The 14645-nt window shown below is 49.7% G+C and overlaps 3 protein-coding genes across 4 annotated transcripts; all 3 read left to right on the top strand.

The window, feature by feature from the left end:
• Positions 1-487: 487 nt before the first annotated feature.
• manba (mannosidase, beta A, lysosomal) lies at positions 488-5501 on the top strand. Its single transcript, XM_029828091.1, has 17 exons — positions 488-818; positions 1144-1238; positions 1310-1415; positions 1493-1666; positions 1857-1980; positions 2085-2254; positions 2341-2451; positions 2617-2768; positions 2854-2971; positions 3096-3182; positions 3252-3419; positions 3494-3712; positions 3774-3938; positions 4084-4228; positions 4312-4454; positions 4669-4926; positions 5017-5501. The coding sequence occupies exons 1-17, from the start codon at positions 636-638 to the stop codon at positions 5239-5241; spliced, it is 2643 nt and encodes an 880-aa protein (XP_029683951.1). The 5' UTR covers positions 488-635; the 3' UTR covers positions 5242-5501.
• A 651-nt stretch (positions 5502-6152) lies between these two features.
• slc39a8 (solute carrier family 39 member 8) lies at positions 6153-11709 on the top strand. Its single transcript, XM_011620564.2, has 8 exons — positions 6153-6534; positions 6915-7077; positions 8253-8422; positions 8486-8608; positions 9607-9768; positions 10234-10435; positions 10814-10998; positions 11315-11709. The coding sequence occupies exons 1-8, from the start codon at positions 6325-6327 to the stop codon at positions 11459-11461; spliced, it is 1362 nt and encodes a 453-aa protein (XP_011618866.1). The 5' UTR covers positions 6153-6324; the 3' UTR covers positions 11462-11709.
• Positions 11710-12649: 940 nt separating this feature from the next.
• nat8 (N-acetyltransferase 8) lies at positions 12650-14619 on the top strand. 2 transcript variants are annotated; one of them, XM_029828601.1, is made up of 3 exons: positions 12650-12803; positions 13359-13918; positions 14009-14619. In XM_029828601.1, the coding sequence occupies exons 2-3, from the start codon at positions 13368-13370 to the stop codon at positions 14025-14027; spliced, it is 570 nt and encodes a 189-aa protein (XP_029684461.1). In that variant the 5' UTR covers positions 12650-12803; positions 13359-13367; the 3' UTR covers positions 14028-14619. The 2 variants fall into 2 exon arrangements, with proteins under 2 accessions (XP_029684461.1, XP_003962928.1); XM_003962879.3 differs by having other exon boundaries at positions 13359-14619.
• Positions 14620-14645: the final 26 nt, after the last annotated feature.

Here is a 14645-nt window from a genome sequence, read left to right as displayed (position 1 = left end):
CCGGGTTTGTGTCACGTGATAAGCTCGCGGAGAAACACGTCCGCCGAAGGACCGTCGGATATCAGACAGATACGTGCACAGCTATTACAGACTTTACAGTAGAAACACGGAGACGGAAGACGGGTGGAGTCCACTGGACCGGGAAGCTGGTGGGCTGAACTGCGAATATTTACAGATAGAAAATTCATCAAGATACGAAAAGAGTGAAAATGCAGAAACAAAGGATACATCTCATACACCCAGTGGAGCATTATCATCCAAAACTCATTTTGACTAAACTGACCACTGGACCGGGAAGATAATATTTACAAGTAAATGTTAAGCTAAAATATGAAGAGTTTTTTTTTTTTTAATTAAAATCAAAATCGGTGTTGGATCATAATGCTCCACTGGGTGCGTGAGATTCACCAATTCTTTTTCCATTTGATCTCTTCGTATTTTTAATTAATTTTCTATAAAATCGCATTTGAGCCCACTAGCTTCCGGTCCAGTGGACCCCGACCGCCGCCCGCTTCCGCGCTTCTACCGTAAAGTCTGTAATAGCTGCGTACTTGAAATGTTCGAGCTCCTGGCGCGGAGTGGAGGAGGAGGTTTACCCGTCGCAGAACCACCCAAAGATGTGATTGTCTGGAATCATGAACATTTTTGTTTTATCCTTCTTTTTGTGTTTGTTTCGTGGGGTTTTATTAGAACTTTTGAGGCGACAAGAGACCTTAAATCTGAATGGAAAGTGGATCCTTTCCAATGGTTCCGTGTCTCTGGCGGCCGAGGTTCCTGGTTGTGTTCACACAGCTCTGCACCAGCAGGGACACATCCAGGTACAACAGCACCCCAGAATAAGCTGCTTTGGGCCCTAAAAGACCGTAGGCCTCTTTCACTAAGTTGGCCAGTTTGTTAGTGGAATTCGTTTATTTCCACATTTCTTGTCTTCTGAAACGAAACGTGTTTATTATAATTACAAACGGAGATTGCACTTAAGGACATGAATACTATTCAGATTGGGGGAAATGAATCCGACTTCTGGTTGATATTTACAGTTTTGACAGAGTTCTTATCTTAGCCAAGTTGCTTACTTTACCGAGGAGATGTGCAGGTTTCCTCCATGTTCTGTGCTTATTATGGGATGGGTTTTTCTGATTCCAGGAGCCGTATTTCAGGTTCAATGATTTGTCCTACCGGTGGATCGCTTATGATAACTGGACGTATGCAAGAGTATTTAATGTCTCTCCAGAGCTGAGGTGAAACTAAAACCTTCTCGTTTCCTTTATTATTCTGAGTTTGATCTCAACTCTTTGTTCTGCTCCAAAAGAGCCAAAGAAAAGATTCTTCTGGTTTTTGATGGCGTTGACACGGTATCATCAATTTGGCTCAACGGAGTCAAAGTTGGCAGCACAGACAACATGTTCCGTAGATACGTAAGTCCTCTGGGGACAACCCACCCTTCTGGACATTCGTCTGCTTCTATTTCACGAGCTCTGTTTGTTCCATGCAGGATTTCCAAGTTGGAGACGTGCTGACGGATGGAGAAAATGTGCTGAAAGTGGTCTTCATGTCTCCGGTTCTTTATGCATCTCAGAGGTCTCGAGCTCATTCGGCCTACAGAGTTCCTCCCGAGTGTCCTCCAGACGTCCAGAAGGGGGAATGTCACGTCAACTTCATCAGAAAAGTCAGTTTGTCTCACGAAACAACATTTCCATCGCAAGGAAGACGGATAAATGTGATGACTCGAGAGACCTAAACCAAAAAGCACTTTTAGTTACAGACATCTCTCCATGAATCTGAATATTAAAATATAAACAGACAATTTCTGCATGGCCATAAATTCAAAACTGCAGTAAAAAGCCTGTTTTGGACAGGAACAAAGGTCTTTCAGTTGGGATTGGGGACCTTCGTTTCCTACAGCGGGGCTCTGGAAGCCGGTCCGCCTGGTGGCCTTCGATGTGCTGCACCTCCTCCAACTCTCCTCTCTCCCACTTCTTGGTGGGTTTCTAGTTGCTTTTTGGCCACTGAAGCGTCAGAAGAGAGTCACAGTGCAGACGCACAGGATTCATTCATGCGCTTTAATGTGTATTTTTTGTGTCCAGATGTCAGAACCTCTCGGTGGAGGGTCCAGGTGGACGTCATTGTGGATGCTGCTCAGGACACCAACATGCTTATTGTTCTGTCTGTCCCTGAACTGGACTCGGAGCAGAGCTTCCAGACCCGGTTTCTCCAAGGAAAATCCAAGAACAGTCTGACCTTAAACATCAACAAGGTAACGTCACCTGTTGTCTGGATGTCCAGATAGGTGCTGTTTGGACCACGTGAGCAGGTGTGACGCTCGGTTCTGTCCTCCACCAGACTAGTCCGGTGAGGCTGTGGTGGCCCAACGGGCACGGAGCCCAACCCGGCTACCGTCTCACCGTCACTGGCTTTCAGGGTGGATCTTTGATGCTAAAGACGGAAACAAAGGTCAGAGAAACTGCCCTCCAGGAAACGGTGACCTTTATTCTAACGTTGCTGGTCGGTTCAGGTGCTGCTCTGTTGCTGGACCAGTGACTGAGTTCTAAAACATTAAAGGTTGAAATGTGTCTGAGATCAGAAGAATCAGCTTCTAAATAAAAATATCCTCCCCAGGTGTATTTCCGCACAGTAGAACTCATCCAGGACCCGGTCGTCGGGTCTCCGGGACTGACTTTTTATTTCCGCATCAATGGAAAAGCCATCTTTCTGAAAGGATCCAACTGGATCCCAGCCCACTCCTTCCAGGACCAGGTCACCGCCGCTGTGTGAGTGTCGGGTGCTGGGATGGACTCCGGTGCCTGTTTGACTCGGTACTTCGGTTCTGAAGGAAGTCGTCCTCTTTCCCTCCAGCTTACGGAACCTGCTGCAGTCCGCCGTGGATGCCAACATGAACACCCTCAGGGTCTGGGGGGGAGGAGTGTATGAACAGGATCTCTTCTACAGCCTCTGTGATGAGCTGGGGATCATGGTAACCGGGCCCGGTCGACACCAGTACTGATGTGGGACCTTTGCGTGAACACAGTTGAAGAGAGGGACACTCAAAGGTGTGTGTGTGTGTGTGTGTGTGTGTGTGCGTGCGTGTGTGTGTCCAGGTCTGGCAGGACTTCATGTTCGCCTGTGCCATGTATCCCACTGAGGGCGACTTCCTGGAGACGGTGAGGGAGGAGATCATCCAACAGGTGAGACCTGTCACATCACATTTCTTTGATCCTGTTGGGAAACGCGTTTAAATTCCCAATCCCGACCAGGTTCGACGCCTCAAGTCACACCCTTCCGTCATCGTTTGGAGCGGGAACAATGAGAACGAAGCGGCTCTGGCCACAAACTGGTTCCACATCCCAGTTTCCCAGAGGCCTGTGTACCTGAAGGATTATGTGAGGCTGTACGTTGACACCATAAAGCTGCTGGTGCAGGAGGTGGGGGCAACGCCGCCGCTGCTATTTTGCCCGTTGTCGAGGAAACGAGAGTTGATTTCAGAGGTTGCTTCCAGGAGGACCAGACTCGCCCCTTTCTGGTCTCCAGTCCGACCAACGGGGCTGAATCGGAGCAGGAAGGGTGGGTGGCTGCCAACCCCTACGACCCCCTCTACGGGGACACGCACTTCTACAGCTACCTGCTGGACTGCTGGGACTGGAGGACGTTCCCTCGGACCCGCTTCGCCTCCGAGTACGGTTTCCAGTCCTGGCCCTCCTTCTCCACGCTGCAACCGGTGGGTGAGTGCAGCCTCCGTCTGTTGAGATGCAGAATAACGTCACTGTACGGCCTTTAAGGTTTCCCTCAGAGAAGACTGGAGCTACAGCGGTCGGTTCGCGTCCCATCGCCAGCACCACGAGAGCGGGAACCAGCAGATGTTGCAGCAGGCGGCCCTGCACTTCACCCTCCCAAACTCCAGCGATCCCATCAGACAGTACACAGACACGCTCTACCTGACGCAGGTAGCACACACACACCACCCTCAGGTGGACTTGATTGGTCTCCACCAACCTTCAGGTGTTCAGCATCATTGGTCCTGAGGCCGGAGGTGCAGGCGAATGTTTTCAGGAGCTTTGCAGCAGATTTAGAGGCGGGTTCTTCCTGCAGGTCATGCAGGCTCAGTGTGTGAAGGTTCAGACGGAGTTTTATCGCCGCAGTCGGACTGAGCTCGTCGATGGCAGAGGTCACACCATGGGCGCCCTCTACTGGCAGCTTAACGACATTTGGCAGGCGCCCTCCTGGTCGTCGATCGGTACGAGACGGGAGTGATTTCAAAGTCTTTTTTTTTAGGGTTGTGTCACAATTCATTTGAAGTGAGTTGTCTCGTCTGCGCAGAGTTTGGGGGGAAGTGGAAAATGCTGCACTACTTTGCACAGAACTTTTTCGCGGCCGTCCTTCCTGTCGGCTTTGAGGACGATGATGTGCTGCACATCTACGCCGTTTCGGACCTGAGTGGCGACACGACACTCTGGGCTGTGGTAGGTTGTCCTCATATTTACATCACAGACACGTTGCAGCAAACCCCCGGGGGGGGGGGGGGGGGGGATCCAAAGCCGGCCCGTGGCCGTGCAGTCTAAAGTTGCTACTCTAATCTTGTAAATACCAGCAGCTGAAACGAGGCTACGCAGAAGAATAAATATCTGAAGTGGACTCAGAGAGGTTGTGACAGTAGAAACGGTTCTTTTTCCTCAGGTGAACGTGTACTCGTGGGCAGAATTGGACCCCGTGTGTTCTCTCAAGTCCGAGCCCCACCTGGTCCCCGCAGGCAGCGCCGTCGGCGTCTTCCAGCAGCCAGTCGCCGCCCTGCTGGCAGGATGTGGGCGCTGCACCCGCTTTTCCTGCCTGCTCACCTTTCATCTGGAGGACGCCACCGGCCAGCAGGGTCCCACAAACCATCACTTCCTGTCCTCACCTAAAGATGCTCAGGGTCTCCAGAGCCCAAACATCACAGTAAGATCCTGAGAAACGAGACTTGCAGCTCAGTGAGACGCCTCCATTCACGCAGCGGCGCCATCAGTCATGCTGCACTGTCTCCTGCAGGTAGAGGTGCGCGAGGATAAGACGGGATACTTCATGAGCCTTCGCTCTGCTGCCGTGGCTCCTTTCGTCTGGCTCGATGTGGGAGGTATCCCAGGGCGTTTCAGCTCCAACGGATTCCTGATGGTTTCCAGAAACATGACAGTCACTTTTCACGCCTGGCAGCCGACCAGTGTGTCAGAACTCACCCGGGCCCTCAGCGTCAAGTCTTTACGGGACGTATACTGACTCCCCTCCTCTCCTCTCCTCTCCTCTCCTCTCCTCTCCTCTCCTCTCCTCTCCTCTCCTCTCCTCTCCTCTCCTCTCCTCCTCTCCTCTCCTCTCCTCTCCCTCTCCTCTCCTCTCCTCTCCTCTCCTCTCCTCTCCTCTCCCTCTCCTCCCTCCTCTCCTCTCCTCTTCTCTCCTCTCCTCCTAAATAAAGATTGATTGATATACAGTATTTGTAAAGTTGGCACTGAGCTGAGAATAAAGTATTTTCCAAACTTTTACATCATTTTGTAGTGTAGAATGCTTTACAGTGCTTCCTTAAGTATAAAATCAGCCAGAGGAAATGGATGAAAAATGTCTTACAACAGTAAAATTTTGTCAAGTAAATGTCCAAACCGCGATGAATAAAGATTATTTCAATTTACGGTAAAGTCGATGCTGCTCCTGAACAGCAGGGGTCGCAACGCACCGATGTAGACACCGCCGGAAGTAGCGGGGCACTCTGGGAATTGTGGTCTTCATTTCAGTAGCATTAACGCGCAGTATTTCTAAATACACGGACCACCGCGGCCACCAGGGGGCGCCGAGGCCCCGCGGCCACCAGGGGGCGCCGAGGCCCCGCGGCCACCAGGGGGCGCCGAGGCCCCGCGGCCACCAGGGGGCGCCGAGGCCCCGCGGCCACCAGGGGGCGCCGAGGCCCCGCGGCCACCAGGGGGCGCCGAGGCCCCGCGGCCACCAGGGGGCGTGACCCCCCCGGTCTCGAGTTTGTGTCCGCTTCTTTCTCCCAACTATCAGCTGTTTGAGAATTGCACCTGCAGAGATGACGTGAATGTGTCTCGTGTCAGCTATACGTCAAGTGACGGCCGTGCGCGCGTGCAGGCGGTGCACGCGCGAGGGCTGCACACTGAGGCAGTGCGCGGTCGCTCACCTCCATTTCCCCCTCTCTGTCAGCCTCCCCGTCCTGACCTTTGAACCCGACGCGCCTCAGCAGATCAGTCAGCGCACACGCGCCGCTGTTTACCTTGAGATCGAACCTGCGGGCAGAGAGCAGCTCCAGCAGCGGAACCCACACTGATCACCGGAGAGACGCCGAGCGGAGCCGCGATGGTCCAGTTCAACTCTTTAGTTTGGTGCCTGCTGGTTTTTCTCCCGCAGAGCCGCGGAACCGTGATTGAAGAGCACGATGGAGAAGAAGTTCTGGAGACCGTCGTGCACTTCCACGCCGGAGCCCAGTCCATCCCGGAGCAGAACCTGTCCGAGCTGCTGCCGCTCATCGCCAACAGGTCGGCGGCAGGTGAACTCGAGCTGCCACAGGTAGGACGGGAGGAGGCATGAGAGCGACATTTACAGCCACATTCTTGGAGGACGAGGGGAGGAACTGTTTTAGAACTCTTTCAAATATGCAGCTTTAGGCTTTAAACACTAAAGCTTCACATAAATGTCACGTAAACTTCATTAAGGTGGCCGATGAGGCAACATCCTGCATATTTGACGCATTTCTTCGTCTTTACCTGAATCGTGCTGAATTAAAACAGATTTTCATTTTTTGTTGAATATATTCAGTTTTGTAAATAATTGTAATAAATGCTACATAAACACCTTCAGTTCAAAAATAGGTGGAACAAAAGATGACTGAAAACAGCAAAATGCCCTTAAACGTGTGGAAATGACCAGCAATGCTTTTCTGTTGCCAGTGTCCCTCAACTGGGAAGATCTTGTCTTATTTTGGGTTCAATGATGTGGGTCAGCTGACGGTGGAACATCTGGAGCGGATCTGCTCGGCTGTGTTGACCCAGGTGCTGCTGCCCTCCTGCCCCTACGCCATCCCCACGTCTCAGCCGCCGCTTCACCACGGTGGTGAGTTGCTTCATCACGCCGCTGGTTTGTTTGGGAGGCGTCCCGCAAGGCAAATACTGTAACTCACAGTTCATGAGTGTTTGTTACTGGGAATCAGGTCCAGGGAGGTTCTCACTCACGCAGATGTTGCAGGACGGGCTGAGGATAAAGTCCCAAATATTTATCAGGTTTAGAGAGCAGCGCCGATCACTGCATGTAAGATGTTGAGTTACATAAAAGGTCAAAAATACGTTGTTTATTTAGTAGTATCTCAAATGAGAAGTGATAGCGCTTGAGAGGCTGCAGGTACGTGGCTGCTGATAATCCTCTATAATCAGCTGGTTAATGGGTTTATCATGCAGTAAACTGGGATGTCCTCGATCCAGTATCGTGTCAGAATCAGGACCTTTGTATCCATCCTCACCTTGGTCTCAAAGTCACCTCATGACCGCCATAAAAGTCTGTTGAGAGGAGCCAAACGGTCCAAGGGAGAGTGACACAGGTTGATCCTGTTTGTGGTCAGGTGACCACTGAAGGAGCTTTAATATCCATAATAACTACAAGGGTGTTTGATAAATGTAGCAGGATTCATGAGCATCTTTATTGTTCAAAGTGTCTCTGGAGGTGTGTGTGTGTGTGTGTGTGTGTGTGAGTGTGTGTTTGTGAGTGTGTGTGTGCGTGTGTGTGTGTGTGTGAGTGTGAGTGCATGTGTGTGTGTGTGTGTGTAGCTGACGTAGATCTGGCAGATGTTCAGTGGGCTCCACTCTTCAGGAGCTAGCATGCTAACAGCAACAGCTCTGACCTCTGCGTGGGGACCATGACTCGGCGCTTTGCTTCACTCGACCACACATTCCTCTTTCGAGGAATCGCAGCGTCACTGGACGGACGGTTGGTGAAAGCTCAGGTGTCGTTGCACAAAGCCTCTTCCTCTTTCGCGAAGCGCTTCATCACCGCGCCGACCGTTGATGAAAGTGCAGCTCTCACAATGAATCATCAGCCGAGGCCTCCAGATGATCAGATCAGATTTGGAACCCGTTATTGATCAACGGGGCGCCCACAGATCTGAAGCCGGGTCGGCCCGACGTCCAGCTGACCCAGTGTCCGTGTTACTCAGAATCTTCTCTTCCCGTTGAGTTTTCCAACGAATGAGCCACAAACGTTCCTCACGAGGTTGCTCTGTGCTCCTGTCCCGGCAGTCTGGGGCTACGGCTTCCTGGCGGTCACGTTGATCAACCTGGCGTCTCTGCTCGGCCTCTTCCTGATCCCCTTCACCAAGAAGCCGTATTTCCCCAAAGTGCTGACCTACTTCATCGGCCTGGCCATCGGGACGCTCTTCTCCAACGCCGTGCTGCAGCTCATCCCAGAGGTTTGGGACACTGTTGCGTGACGCCGACGGGGCAGGAACCCTTCTGACCTTCTCCGTCCGCAGGCTCTGGGCTTCGACCCCGACACCGACACCTATGTGTCCAACGCCACCGGAATCTGCGGCGGCTTTTACATTCTGTTCTTTGTGGAGAAGCTGTTGAAGATGGTGCTGAAGGTGGAGCACCAGGTAGGACTGGATGGTCCCTGGATAGGGCGATGGAGCTGGGCTGATCTGGGCCAGAACTGGGGGGACACAGGTGGAACACCAGCACCTGCTGCCTGTCTGTCTGCCTGCCTGCCTGTCTGTCTGTCTGTCTGACCTAATATCTGCCTGTCTGTCTGTCTGTCTGTCTGTCTGTCTGTCTGTCTGTCTGTCTGTCTGTCTGTCTGCCTGCCTGCCTGCCTAACCCTAATATCTGCCTGCCTGTCTGTCGTTCTGTCTGTCTGTCTCTCTGTCTGCCTGTCTGTCTGTCTGTCTGACCTAATATCTGCCTGCCTGTCTGCCTGCCTGTCTCTCTGTCTCTCTGTCTCTCTGTCTGTCTGTCTGTCTGTCTGTCTGTCTGTCTGTCTGTCTGTCTGTCTGACCTAATATCTGCCTGCCTGCCTGCCTGCCTGCCTGTCTGTCTGTCTCTCTGTCTCTCTGTCTGTCTGTCTGTCTGTCTGTCTGTCTGTCTGTCTGTCTGTCTGACCTAATATCTGCCTGCCTGCCTGCCTGCCTGCCTGTCTGCCTGTCTGTCTGTCGTTCTGTCTGTCTGTCTCTCTGTCTCTCTCTCTGTCTGTCTGTCTGTCTGTCTGTCTGTCTGTCTGCCTGTCTGTCTGTCTGTCTGTCTGCCTGCCTGCCTGCCTGCCTGTCTCTCTGTCTGTCTGTCTGTCTGCCTGTCTGCCTGTCTGTCTGTCGTTCTGTCTGTCTGTCTCTCTGTCTGCCTGCCTGCCTGTCGTTCTGTCTGTCTGTCTCTCTGTCTCTCTGTCTGTCTGTCTCTCTGTCTGTCTGTCTGTCTGTCTGTCTGACCTAATATCTGCCTGTCTGTCTGTCTGTCTGTCTGTATGTCTCTCTGTCTGTCTGTCTGTCTGTCTGTCTGTCTGTCTGTCTGTCTGTCTGTCTCTCTGTCTGTCTGTCTGTCTGTCTGTCTGTCTGTCTGTCTGTCTGTCTGTCTGACCTAATATCTGCCTGTCTGCTGTCGTTAGCACGGCCACTTCAGTCCCGTGGACACCAACCAGGACCCCTCCGTCCACAATGGAGACGTGATGGAGAAGAAAGACGGCATCATTCTGACCACCATCAACACCATCGCTGTGGACAGGAGCAACCCGGGCCCAGACCTGCCAGGACCCGTCAGCACCACCCAGGTACCGGCGCCGTTCCCAGGCCCGCTGATGCGTTCGGACCCTGTGGGGCAGAAATCGGCTCCAGTGGTCTTTTGAGCCGTTATCAGTGACATTTGGAGCCACGTTAATATTTAACCGCTCATGTATAGAAGCTTCTGCCGTCCTGAACAAACACGACGCAGCGCCGCTCCGCAGGCGAAGCCGCGAGGAGGACTTGGGATTTCTGTCCTCCTGAAGGCCGGAGCGATCTGGCCGGAGCACAAGGACTCCTTGTTTGGCTGATAAAGGGATGTTTTGTCATTACTGCACCTCCAGCCGCGGCCACATGCTCGCTTCTGTCGCTCTCGGCTCAGGTTTCCCCCAAAAACTCTTCTGACCTGCTGGACGGCTCTGATCTTTAAGGCCTGTGCAGTCGCTCCGGTCCCATTTCTACATTATTTCATAGCATTTTTCTTTTTCTCTTTGTTTCTTCCACCTTCCCTCCAGGTGTCCGGGGGGGTGATGTGCCACTGGCTGCGTGGGACACCCATGTCCGGCATCAAGACGGTGGCGTGGATGGTGACTCTGAGCGACGCCCTCCACAACTTCATCGACGGCCTCGCGATCGGCGCCGCCTTCACCGTGTCGATAATGACGGGCTTCAGCACCTCTATCGCCATCGTGTGTGAGGAGTTTCCCCACGAACTGGGTGTGTATTTCTGTCACGGGGGGTGAAAGTAAAACCAGACATCGATAAAGATGGTGGAGTAAAAAAGAATGAAAATATTAAAAGGTTCAAGCTATTATTTTGGCAAGTTAGCTTTGAATAATTCATTTGTTTGACTCAAACTTCTGATCTGTCCTCGTCCTCTCATCGAAATAGCTGTTTTTTCCTCCCCCTGCTGGGAAAATAACGGAAGTTCACATTTCTTCACACTTTTTGTAATGTCGAGGTTTAAAAACAAACTCAAATCCAAAGTGAAGCAGCTCATCCTGTAATAAAATGTCTTCTGTCATTAGGACAGGCACAGACGTGCTTTCTGAACTTCCATCACCCAGAATCAACCCTGATTTGCTCCGTCTGCAGGAGATTTCGTGATCCTGCTGAACGCTGGCATGAGCGTCCCACAGGCCATTTTCTTCAACCTGCTGTCTGCGATGTCGTGCTACATCGGCCTGGTTTTAGGGATCATGATCGGAAGCACCTTTGCCCCTGGTGTGATCTTTGCCATTGCTGGAGGAATGTTCCTGTACATTGCCCTGGCAGACATGGTGAGTTACGCCTGTGGACGCGTCGTCTCTGCCGTCGTCTCCGAACGTGACGCGTCGTCTCTGCCGTCGTCTCTGCCGTCGTCTCTGGCGTCGTCTCTGGCGTCGTCTCTGGCGTCGTCTCTGGTGTCGTCTCTGGCGTCGTCTCCGTCACGTTCGTCACACGAGGCTGATCTTGAGACACACTTGATCATTGTTCTTTCATAAAAAGAGAGGGAGAGGCTGCCATTGTAATTAAATATATATAAAAACTAGCTGACTCACTGAGGGGAACCAGCCTGTGTTGTCAACATTTCCTGTGCCCCCCCTCCCCCCACAGTTCCCTGAGATGGACAGCATAGCCCAGGACCCGGCCCACGCCTCCTCCAAGATGGTCTTCTTCCTGATCCAGAACCTGGGGATGCTCAGCGGCTTCACCATCATTCTGATGATCACCGTGTTTGGGGGGCAGATCAGCCTGGGCTAGAGGAGAGGACGACTCCGTGCAAACACACCCTGAAAGGGGCAAAAGCAATAAACAAGCTCCTCCCATTTCTGCTGGCAAGATACATGAAATGTGATTTTTTTTATTTTTTACCTGCAAAACCAAAAATAATGCTATTAATGTAAAGGAAAATAATGCTTTTGTACGTTCTAGTTGACTCCATATAAAAGGAAAACTTCACAATCACTTGATACATTAACTATAGAGAATAAATTATTTTTTCAGCCTTTTATTGTGTGAAATACCTCATCGGTGCTTCAGTGGAAACTGGCATAAGATGTGTTTTTATGTGGACAGCAGATTTACGACCTCTGTGACATTCATAAGTGCTGCTTTTAGATTCTACTGTGTCGATTACACCTTTGAGAATCTTCTACTGTCAGATTTAACATCACATTTCTACACAATAAGGCCTTAAATTTGATCGCTTGATGGTTTGTGATCGTGTTGTGAAGCTGGTATCACCAGGGGTCTGACATGTGCCTTGTGTTGTTTTAAGTTGTTCTTCTCAGGGTTTCATTCAGATGGAAACTTGTCAGTGCTTAAAACAAAAAGGCTTCAATTATTTACTGCATAATAACTTGGAATTCCACACATGTCGACTAGTTTAAATTTGACCAATTATGTGAGACAGTATTTGCTCAGTAACACCTGCTATTTGAACTGCTACCTTTTTTTATCTTTATATTTAGTTTACTGCCGTTGTAAAAACTAAATGGAAGTTATTTTATTTATATAAAATAATGTACCGAAAACATTTTGCTTTTCATCAAAGAGTGCCTAAAAAGGGGTTGAACGATATTACTGATGAGAACGGTAAATTACTCCAAGACGGAATAAATTTCTTTTATATCTCATAATAAATTTAACTTTGTGTCTGTGATATATAAATACATATATACATTTACACATATATATGTTTTGAAATACGTTCTGATTCATTTTAACGCGCTTGTTTCGCAGCAGCAACGTTACGTTCAAATTATGCCCGTAATTATTGCAACGCCAATAATTTCAGCAGCCCAGAAGGAAGTTAGACGTGATAAACCTCCAAGTCAACCACCCAAGTGCAATTATTAAAAGGCTATAAACAATTTTAATTAATCTAAATGACATATTTTAATCCAGAGACGAATTGCTTCTCAGCCTCTTTAACTGTGCTAAATAAAGGTTTTGGTTTGTCCCACGACGTGAATGCAACATAATCAACATGCGGAAGTAGCGCATGCGAGGACAGTAGCGGGTGAATATATTTGACTCGTTGCTGTTTATCTACACACTCATCACGTTTCGAGATTCCTCCTGTAACATCACAGGAAAACACGTAAGTTGTCTTAATTCATACAGGTGACTACCACAGGTGAAGCCAGGCACTCGGGCAGCTTTATGAGGCTACCTGCTAAGCTAATATTGTTAGCTGTTGTTAGCAATAACAACGAATAAGTGTAGTCGACTGAGTGCTGCCCTTGAACATTGTGTCCTACAAATTACTGATTAATTTACCCATCTATGGGGATGTTTTAACCTCGATACGACGTGTTTTGATAGTTGTTTTTTATATAAATTCCTCAAACCTCACTCAGCTAGAGAAAAAGTACTCCAAGTACTAATAAAACAACTTGGCACGAAAAGAATGATTTATTTATCAATAGTGTATTACATTACAAAGTACTTTAATCATTAAACAACCACTTTTATCACTCAAAAATCATTTAACGCCACTTCAAACATCCTCTGATAACATGGAGTCTTGGTAGCTACAGGTAGCTTTAGCATCTGAGTCATTGTTCAAATGTGCTTTAAGTAGTCTGAATGTCTTTATAGATATTTAAACAGTCTGCTTCATTTATCCCATGTGCCATGTCTAATTGTACAACAGGTGTATGCCATGGCCAACATTCAGATCCGGAAGTATCGGGATGACGACGATGGGAAGGTCAAGTCCATGTTCACCATGGGAATGAGCGAACACGTACCTTCGGCGTTCACCCACTTGCTCAAGCAGCCGGTGAACCAAATGGTGCTCATGTGCACGTTCTGTGCTCTCATGGCCAGCTCTAAATCCTTTCTGCTTCCCATCCTGGCCACCACCTTCTTGCTGGCTGGAACTAGGCAGTTTGTCATCTACATGTTCAACCATTACATCGACTCTGTGCTTCGGCAGGACCTCTGCAACATCACTGAGACCTACCTGAAGCAGAAGGACTCCTGCTTTTGGGTGGCTGAGAGCGATGGCGTGGTGGTGGGCTCGGTGGCCTGCCTACCCTCTGAGAGTGCCGCCGGGTGCCTGGAGCTGAAGCGCATGTCTGTACGCCGGAGCCACCGCGGGATGGGCATCGCCAAGGCGCTGTGTCGGACGGTGGCGGATTTCACCCGTGAGAGAGGTTACCCAGCCGTCATGCTGCACACCTCTGTGGTGCAGACAGACGCTCAGAAGCTGTACGAGCACATGGGCTTCAAGAAGATCAGAGAGTTTTACCCTCCGCAGATTTCTGCAAAGATCACAAACTTCTCTCTGTTTGAATACAGGCTGGATTTACAGAGGTGAACTACAGCCCGAGTGCTCAGGAAACTAAAAGGTTGCAATCAACCGAGACTCTGGTCGGTGGCTGTTGACGCTGTCTCACAGGCATCTTTTCTCTGGTCTCTGCTTCACAAATGGTTGTTTTCACTTTAAACTCCATCTCTCTGATGTTGTTATGAGATGTCAAAGGTTCTGTGTTTCTATTTCCTTTCGACCTGAGGCTTGATCGTTGTCAGTAGCCTTTCAACATAATGTTTCCTAAATCATAACAGCTCAGCAGGAATCCAGTTCATGCAGTGACTGGTGTGACAGGTATAATTGTACCAATATCCTGAAGCAACACTACACATAAAACATTTGTAATTGTCAGGAAACAACCTTCTGCGATAAATGGTTCGACTATTCATACAATTATTTGATTATTTATGGCATGTTTTAGGCTTCAGTTTTCAGTAAGGTCTCAATAAATATAGGAAGCATGTTTGAGGCCTGATGTTGCAGCTCTGGAGTTGAGCCAAAAACCAGGTGAAGTAACACCTGGTTGGTATCTAGATGTTTCTGTAAGCATAACTGACCAATAAGATGTCCGTGTTCCAATAACTATTATTTACACCTTGTCCACATCGTCAGGGTACCACAAAA

This window comes from Takifugu rubripes, chromosome 2 (assembly GCF_901000725.2).
Source record: "Takifugu rubripes chromosome 2, fTakRub1.2, whole genome shotgun sequence".
Taxonomy (NCBI): Eukaryota; Metazoa; Chordata; class Actinopteri; order Tetraodontiformes; family Tetraodontidae; genus Takifugu; species Takifugu rubripes.
The sequence above is the reverse complement of the archived record's forward strand: the minus strand, read 5'-3'. Positions and strand labels throughout refer to the sequence as shown.

Coding starts and splice junctions, on each gene's coding strand:
- manba (XM_029828091.1), top strand. CDS start 636: ATGAACATTTTTGTTTTATCCTTCTTTTTGTGTTTGTTTCGTGGGGTT. Junction 1,416..1,492: donor ACAACATGTTCCGTAGATAC/GTAAGTCCTCTG, acceptor TGTTCCATGCAG/GATTTCCAAGTTGGAGACGT. Junction 1,981..2,084: donor CTCCTCTCTCCCACTTCTTG/GTGGGTTTCTAG, acceptor TTTTGTGTCCAG/ATGTCAGAACCTCTCGGTGG.
- slc39a8 (XM_011620564.2), top strand. CDS start 6,325: ATGGTCCAGTTCAACTCTTTAGTTTGGTGCCTGCTGGTTTTTCTCCCG. Junction 8,423..8,485: donor TGCTGCAGCTCATCCCAGAG/GTTTGGGACACT, acceptor CTCCGTCCGCAG/GCTCTGGGCTTCGACCCCGA. Junction 8,609..9,606: donor TGCTGAAGGTGGAGCACCAG/GTAGGACTGGAT, acceptor TGCTGTCGTTAG/CACGGCCACTTCAGTCCCGT.
- nat8 (XM_003962879.3), top strand. CDS start 13,368: ATGGCCAACATTCAGATCCGGAAGTATCGGGATGACGACGATGGGAAG.